Below are 8,824 nucleotides of genomic sequence, written 5' to 3'. Positions count from 1 at the left end.
CAGGGAAGTATGCATAGGATTACAGCCTAACAATGCAATCCTATTCATGCCTACTCAGAAGCAAGTCCTGTTAAGTTCAGTGGGACTTACTCCCAGATAACTGTATGTAGGATCACAGCTGCTTAAGCTATACTCCTTCCTTATCTATATATCTGCCTATTGATGATGAAATGTCTATCCTGAAACAAAGACAACAAGAGGGTAAAACTGTCTCTCTCAGCTATTAGTTGTACTATGATGCTATAGGTAAATAACATCTTGTCTGATCTGGCTCTGATGGTAATTATGCCCTATCTAAGGGAATTTTCTGAGCCTGCCTCTCAGATATTTCATCTTTAGCACCAGGGAGCTGGATCACCTTTTTAAAAAGCTTGTTAGTAAGGGACATACTGTCAAGGGTACTACATATACTTCAATAAATTAAGGAAGTGATACTCAGAAGGTCACATTAACAAGCAAGGTGGATTTGGAAAAGGGCAGGGGCTGCCATTTAACATGAACTGAACATATTGGCTATGGCACTTAGTTCTCAGAATTCAAACGGAGCTGTATGTATATATGGTTGTTTTGTACTTCTGCAAGGTCATAGCCCCAATACAAAACACAGAACCTTACTAGAGACTCTGGCATCTTCTCATTGTACCCACATTAGTTGAAGTTTCCTAAGCACCCTGCAATGACCAGAGGCACACAAACAGCAGGAAAGAGGTGGTTATAGCTGACCTCAAAAATATCCGGTTTCATTCATCCATCTTCAGAGTTTTGTAGGAATGGCAATATATAGCTCCTATATAGAGACAATATATATGGTCCTGAATCTCAGAGCTACAACCTCAAATCTCCGTATGAACTATGCTACCTTTGTGCACCATCATAAGAACATAAGAAGAGCTTTGCTGGATCAGGCCAAGGGCACATCTAGTCCAGCATTCTGTTCTCACAGTGGCCAACCAGATGCCTATGAGGAGCCCACAAGCAGGACCTGAGTGCAATAGCACTCTCCCCATCTGTATTTCCCAGCAACTGGTATTCATAAGCTTACTGCCTCCAACCGTGGAGGTATATCACATTATGCTGGATGGCCAAACTGACTGTTGTATTGCCAACAGTCCACAATGAAAGTCTGTTCTTATCGTAAAGTCTGGCAAGGCTATGGCATTGTTCTGAATGGATGTTCTGTGTCAAAATGATAGGCGGTTGCAGGAAGGAAATGTTCAGGAAGGATTGCAAGGTGCATTCAAAAGTGCTGCCCCATTTCCAAAGCTGCAGAAGAAAGTAAGATAAAAGCATTCCGCATGAATAGAGATGAGAAAAGCAACACTGAAGGGGGTGAGATGAGGAAGGACAACCCTGGGAGAAAGGCTATCTTTGAAAGAGAGTGCTTGATCCATCCACATGCTGGTTGCCTTGAGGGGACACCATGGGGAGATCAGTTGTTGTTCATGATCCACCAGGAAGCTGAAGAAACAAAGGCAAGGAGTTCACAAAACTCAAAGAGACAATCTGAACTACAGTTTATTCTAACAATGTTTATCTTATTGCTTTTGCAAGAGGTACTACAATTTATTCTAAGACACCAGCCAGCTTCAGACATAACTGATTTGAACCAGGGTATGGTGTGAAGACATACAAGGCCACCACCTTGTTGAAGCTAAGCAGGTCTGTATCTGGTTAGTGCCTGAATGGGTGACTGCCTGGGAACCACAGGTATACTGCCTTGGGTTCCACGATGAAAGAAAGGCTGGATATAAGTAAGTAAGTAAGTAAGTAAATAAAATGACAGGAATGGTCTAGTACACTATGGGTTATTAGACTAGAAAGAAACCTTGTGCACATGCACTCTGTCCATGCCCCCCCCTTTGTGTTCCTGGCTGCAGCACTTCTATTGTGATTTATTAATCCATAGTTTCCCATTACACCTGAACCAAGAAACGATGGTCTAACAAACCAAGAGAGATATAAATATGACTGATGACAGAAGTATTCTTGCCTCTATCTGTGTTTTTGGATATGTCAACCAACTATTGCAGGACTTTGATCCAGATATCCTGTCTTTCTTTCCCAATGGAACTGAAGGAAGTGTACAAAAGACTCTCAGGCAATTTCCTACTGATCTGAACTAAACTCAGAACTGCTCAGCTTCTGCAAGGCTGTTGCATCAGGTGCCTTCTGATCATGCTCTGGGACTTTGTGTTGATTAAAAAATAAATATGGATGGCTAACACCCAGCCCAAGGGCCTAATTTAGCCCCCCAAGCAAACTTTGTGCCCCCGAAGATCCCACCAATTTTAGTGGTGACAAAAATAAAAACAGACATGGCACTGGGGTAGATGGAGAAGTTTAAACTTCTCAGCCCAATTCAGCCCAATACCCTGATGGGGACACAAACTGCCTCCTATCCAGTCATCAAACAATAATCTGATGAGTGGGGAGGGGAGGAATAAGCCCATTTTGGAAGAGGGCCACATATCTGTGTGTGTGTGCAAGAATGTGTATGTAACAATGTAGAGTGGCCACACCCATTGCTAGCATGCAGCCTCTGTAGGGTTGGCCAAGGGGTGAATATGGCCTTCAGCCCAAAAAGGCTTAGCCACTCCTGAGATAAAGGAAAAGAGCATTCTAGCCTATGCATATGTATTTGTTGTCTCCTCATGATCATAAGAATAATGAAGACATTATATCTCTGTCTTACATACTGCCTTACGCATTTGGATTTCTTTACACATTTTATCTAATTCACTACTCTTGCCTTTCTAATGATTTCTACTTCCTACCTTTTAAAACTTAGGCTGTGATTCTATGCACACTTAAATTTGGTAGTAAGCACCACTCATAAACAGGTAAAAGTTCAACAGGCTAAGACTGCATGGAAGCTAACTCTGAAATTCCCAACAAAATTTAGATCAGAACAGATTCACACTATGACCTGTTTCTGACATAATGTTAAGAAGTCTGTCAGACCTTTAGAAAACCTATAAAAAGGTAGAAGCAAAATTACAAAGCTATACTGAACAATACTCCACCTGGAAACAGCATGGTGGTCAAAAGTTCTGGAGAGACCAGTAAGTCATTGATAGCACGTTGAAACTTCTTACTGTAGTTTGATTGCAGGTGGCTGCAAAGCAATGGGGAGAGTTGGGACAGGATATATTTGTGTCCTTCTAAGGGAAAGAAGATGTGGGTCCTTTGCAACCCCATCTTGCATGGATAACTTCATAGACCAGGGGTAGGCAATGTGGTGTCATCCAGAGTCCATCTGTTGCTGAACTAAAACTTCTATCATCCCAGACCATTGGCCATGCTGGCTGGGGCTGATTGGAGTTGTGGTCCTCAACATCTAGAGGGCACCATGTTAGCTAGCCCTGCCCTATTCTTTGCTTAGCATGAATCCCTTGCTCCAGAGGAAATCTGGTCCAAATTTTACTCACCTGATAAATTTGGAACAGCTTCACCCTTTTGTCTGTCATCCAACCTTTCTATGACCCAGCAAAACTTTCTGATATCCTGAGGAACAGAATTGCTGCTCTGCTCCTGCTTGTCCCCACACACTTAGGAAATGCTGATGAAACTGAGACTTGATAAGCCACCTATTAAGAGACTGTCCATTTTCTCCCTTAACACACTTTACTCCAGTTTAACCTTCAGTACATTCCTTCTGTGTCACAATGTTGTTAATGCTTCCTGCTTCAACAGGCAAAATACTTTACGGGTATTCCCAAAGCACTGAATGGAGACTGGACTACCAGACTAAGGGGGATGGGAGGGGGCCTGTTTTCACAACCACGTCTGTGCCTATGGGCATCTTAAAAAGTCTGCCCATATAATTTTCAAGACCCTGACAGTCTGTGGCAGGAAAGGGTAGGGTTCAGTTTCCAGAGCTGGGCCAATGCAATGAGGACATCCTTTTACCACTGATTTCCAGTGAATGCTGGAAGCTGAATCCTGTACATGACTGCAAATGATACAGGCAGATTGCAACAGAATGAGGCTGCTGTATGTTGACATGGCCATGAAAATATGCCCTCAGAATTCTCCCGACTGACTGGGAATACTTGACTGCTGGATCAATATTCTCAACTGATTTCAGGTTCTGTGTGAGGTTTGTATCAAACATCAGGACCAAGCTAGCAGTTAAATACATTGTAGGTGCCAATGGGAGATTTCATCCCACTGCAAACAGCAAGTTCCACCAGAGTGATTTTTCTCAGGACCAGAGCAAGGAAGGAAAAAGTTAAAGTCTCCCCACCTGCTGAAATCCTGATTATTATCATTTATATATTTATTACATTTCTACCTCACCCTTCCCTCCAAAGGAGCCCAGGGTTGCAAACAACAAAATATTAAAAACAATGCAATTTAAAATACAATAAAATAAATCACAGTTAAAACATTTTAAAACAAGAGCATCTAAAAACATTTAAAAGCATTAGTCATGTTAATTTAAAAACAAAACAAAACACCAAACCCACCACATACTCTCACAACGAATAACTTCAAGGCTTCCAGGAACAATATCTTTCAACCATGAAATATCTTCATGAACGGGAATGTTTTTAAATCTCTCCTGAACGTTAATAGTGAAGGAAACAGATGCACCTCACCAAGGTAGGTATTCCACAAACTGGATTGTGCCACCGAGAAGGCTCTGTTATGGGCCAACAGCAAGTAGGCTGCCCCCTCATTGCTTTTTTGCATTTTTTTTTTAAAAAAAAACATGTATGTTAAATACAAAGATGCATTTAACATCATGTCCAGTCTTGCTTGGTCCACAGATTCTGACAATAGCATTTACTAGTGCAGAAATAGCCGACATCTTGCCGTCCAGATGTTTTGGGACTACAATTCTCATCATCCCTGACCGTTGGCCATGCTGGCTGGGGCTGATGGGAGTTGGAGTCCAACAGCATCTGGAGTGCACCAAGTTGGCTAACCCTGCAGTAGCATATAGCTGCACAGGTTCTGAGGACTTTTGTCATCCTTGAATTACCAAGAGTAGATGGTGCACTTAAAAGGCATCCAAATATCTATTTATGATGCTCAATGACAGAATTACCTTAAGGACAAACAGCTGTACAGGCCATCAGCATTAATCTGCAACTTCCTCCTTGCCCTTCCGCACTGAATGTAGCCGGCTCTGAGGTTGAGGTGTGTGACAAGGGGCATATATACCTTACCTGGGGAGATTTAGGCCCATGGCTATAACCCTCCCCCCCAGCTTTGAAGTATAGATTCAAGAAGCAGAGATCCTTTTCTCATCCACATTTTAAAAAGAGAAAATAACTGTATGTTGCCTACAAACCCTGCTTTGTAATCACTCAGCCCACATCTTGCCTTGGATCCCTAGTGGAGCAAATACTCTGCATTCAAAGCATTGTCAGGTAGGTCTGGGAAAGACCCCTGCTTGAAACCCTGGAGAGCCACTGCCAGTCAGTGCAGATAATACTGAGGTAGATGCTCTGACTTGGTATGAGACAGCTTCCTAAGTTTATTTGTGTATGTGTGTGTGTGTGTATTCAAAAATGGTTCCATGAGTCAGCTTAAGGTCGTCCCCCCCACAGCCTCTGTACAAATATTGAATGAATTATAAGGAGTCACCATAATATTGTCAGATCTCCGGGTTTCACCTGGAGACTGTTTTTTTTTTTGGTCCTCCCCAGGTCTGTGGGCGAGGTATCCCAATCTCTGGTTACTGGTCAGCCGGGGAGATATACACCCATTGACGCAACCCCCAGCTTCGGAGCTGGCTGCATTCAATCAGGGTGCGGGGAGGAGGAGGAAGTTCCTCCTTGTCCCCCCGACTGGGATGCAGCCAGCTCCAGGGCCCACCCTGTGACATCGCTAGAGCCTGCCCCTGAAATCTCAGGGTTTAGGATGCTTCTGACCTGGCAACCCTAGCCACCAACCTTCTCCATGAAGCCACATCTTGCCAAAATTCGTACAGGATGAAGCAGTCTTCATTTGTCATTTTGTGGGCAGACACACTACAGGAAAAGAAGACAGGCCATGGGAAAAAATGTTATTGTACATGTCAGGCAGCACATAGTTTATATAAATGGGACTCCAACATCCACAGCCAGCCTAGTTGTTGAACCATAATTACTTATCTCCAGTGACTTACATATGGGTTTTTGTTTTTGCTTTCCTAGAAAAGATAATCATCTTCATCTGGATATTAAAGATATGTCAGTGCTTTTTAACAAATTATTTGTCCTGTTGTGATGGCCCCATTAACTGCACACTCTGCTTTGGGAAGACTGGCAGACATCAAATATTTTATCTAATGGTTTGACTTTAATGAAATTACTGGACAGGATGATATTCTTTGCTCACAGGAATCGATGCTAGCCTCAAACTCCACTGAGCACGACCTATTTACACAACCATTTCTGGGTGGAACTGGATGTTTTGCTTGACATTGGAGTGCTGACAAAAATGGTAGCCCCACGTTAGGGATGAATGGATCTGTCAATTCCCTCCATTTCTCTTTTTTTCCCCAGTCTTAAATTCAGTTCTCCACATTTCTATAGTAATTTGCATTTTTTTAAAAAAAGAATCCTCATTGAAATTCTTCAGCATTTTAGTGCAATTTCTCCTAATAAACACATTTTTGTATACAGTTTTGACTAATGTACCTATTTTTGCAAGCAATTTCTCCTAATATAAATGCATAAATTTCTGTATGTTATTTTCATGAATATATACATACATACATACATACATATATATATATATGCACATTTCCTTCTAATATATGCATTTTTGTAAACATTCTTTGCTTGGAGAACTGCATCGCAAAATTTGGTTAAATGTGAACTTTGAAGGATGGCTGTGCTTCGTTTGGTTCTTGTATTGTTTCAGAAAGTGCAAATTCAACAGATTCAGCTTGAAATGTGAACTGAATTGAATTTCTCCCCACCCCTACCCCATGTTAAGCTTCCTTCCACCCTCCTGTGAGACTTACTTACCCATATACTTACCCATATTGTTTTCCTGTCAGTGGAAGCCAATGATTTGGAATGTGGATGGAAAAACACATGATGTGATGAGGTCAAGACATAGATAAATGTGCCTAAATGTTATGGGGAGTGGTGGTGATGAACCCAATGCCAAGATACTGTTTTCTATGGCAGCTTCATGTTGAATGTCACATGCAATTTTGCCCTTAGATTGTAGCATCTGTGATTTTCAGTTAGCTGTACTGGTCTCTAGTTGTGCTGCCAGAGATTAAACATACATTGAATGTAAGTTCCTGGCCTGGGAAATGTTTCATGGATAACCCATAACAATGTACTTTCTTCACATATATTACACCAGAGGTTGCCAACCTTTTGGGGCCAGTGGGCACATTTGTAATTCTTAGAAAGTGTCGTGAGTGGCAGTCACAAAATGGCTGCTGTGGCTTTGTGGAATAACACAAAATAGCAACTCTGGAATGTGACATAACACAAAATGGCTGCTCTATCTAAAAGAGAGGAAAAGAGACAGGGCCACAAAATAGTGAGGGCATGCCCCCTGCATCAATGGGAAAAAGGCACCACTGCATTCACTCACAGAGAAACTCTTTACACCTCTTCTCTGTTCAGAATGCTTGGGAAGGCAGGTGTCCAATCCTGACATCCAATTAAATGTGGACATGTTCAAGGGGACATGCTCAGTTTAGGGGAGGCTGAGCCAGTGCATACAGGAACTGAGCAGAAAGATCAGTCTCTCATGCATTGCAGATTTTTGAGGGGGTATTTACTGGGGATATTTATTTACCCTTCATGGGTGCCATTGGAGATACTGGTGGGCATACACACAGCCCAACACTTTCAGTGAACAAAAGCTAGTTCAAATGGAATTCAGTGTGCACACAACGTCATTGTCCACACAACTATAGTAACCAATACAGTGAGAAATCAGCAGAGGGTGCCTGAAAAATATGACTGTGCCTGCCACATAAAGGTTTGTAAGAGCAGCCCGTCAGCCACCCCAGACACAAATTTTGTATTTGTAATTGTTAATAGCGGATGGACCATTGTAAAGTTTTAAAAGTACCAGTTTCTTCATTGGAGGATAGAATCTGCCATTTTTTAAATTTAATTCACTTAAGATTTTATGAAAAAAATCAACATTAGAAAATAAATCAGCAATTTTAATTATTTGTTATTTATGTCTTACATTTATATCTTGCCTTTCTTCCACCATGGAAATCAAGGCAGCATAGGTGTGGTTTCTAAGCCATCACCCATCCAGGCACTGACTGGACCCAAACTTGGTTAGCAGCAGCAAGGTCTAGTTTCATGTGCCTTAAAGAGCATCCAATGTCTGGCCTATTCCAGTAAACAATAAAAGTGTGTCAATATTCCAATGATGACAATTGGTTAATGTTAGCACATCCCCGTATGATGATGATGATGATGATGATGATTACTTTAGCAACATAATATGATGAATCTTCCTTTCTCACTGTTTCAGTGACGGTAGAGTAAGCAAAATACAGGCAGTTATTATTTATATGTTTCCAATTACCAAATGCATTTTCCAAAAACAAATATAATTATAGAATTAGGAAGAGGGGATGGCAGTCCAAATTCACAATAATCTTAATACACATTTTGCTTTCTTTGCTTCTGTTGTTTTGCCATCTGTACAGAAAAGGAGTAATAATATTTCTCTGTAATGAGTCTGTCTCTTGTAGCACAGTATTTATTTACTTTATGGGGCTGTTAGGTGGACAGCTTAGTTTGTGGGTGTTTTTCAGGCTTAGAGTATAAAACTACGCTGGTTATACTCTGTGCTATAAATAACACCACCTAGCTGTTGGGTGAGTGAAGATTCATAC

At 41.5% G+C, this 8,824-nt stretch overlaps 1 protein-coding gene across 1 annotated transcript in view; it reads right to left on the bottom strand.

The window, feature by feature from the left end:
* Positions 1-1,008: 1,008 nt before the first annotated feature.
* NECAB3 (N-terminal EF-hand calcium binding protein 3) overlaps positions 1,009-8,824 on the bottom strand; it is a 152,009-nt gene continuing 144,193 nt past the window's right edge. The window contains exons 11-13 of the mRNA XM_061630329.1: positions 5,904-5,981; positions 3,024-3,115; positions 1,009-1,458 (exon numbers count right to left, since the gene is read on the bottom strand). Coding sequence (XP_061486313.1) covers positions 1,430-1,458; positions 3,024-3,115; positions 5,904-5,981 — 199 coding nt within the window. The 3' untranslated portion in view covers positions 1,009-1,429. The remainder of the gene's footprint in view (positions 1,459-3,023; positions 3,116-5,903; positions 5,982-8,824) is intronic.

The sequence above is a fragment of the Rhineura floridana genome, chromosome 6 (assembly GCF_030035675.1).
Source record: "Rhineura floridana isolate rRhiFlo1 chromosome 6, rRhiFlo1.hap2, whole genome shotgun sequence".
Lineage (NCBI taxonomy): Eukaryota > Metazoa > Chordata > Lepidosauria > Squamata > Rhineuridae > Rhineura > Rhineura floridana.
The sequence above is the reverse complement of the archived record's forward strand: the minus strand, read 5'-3'. Positions and strand labels throughout refer to the sequence as shown.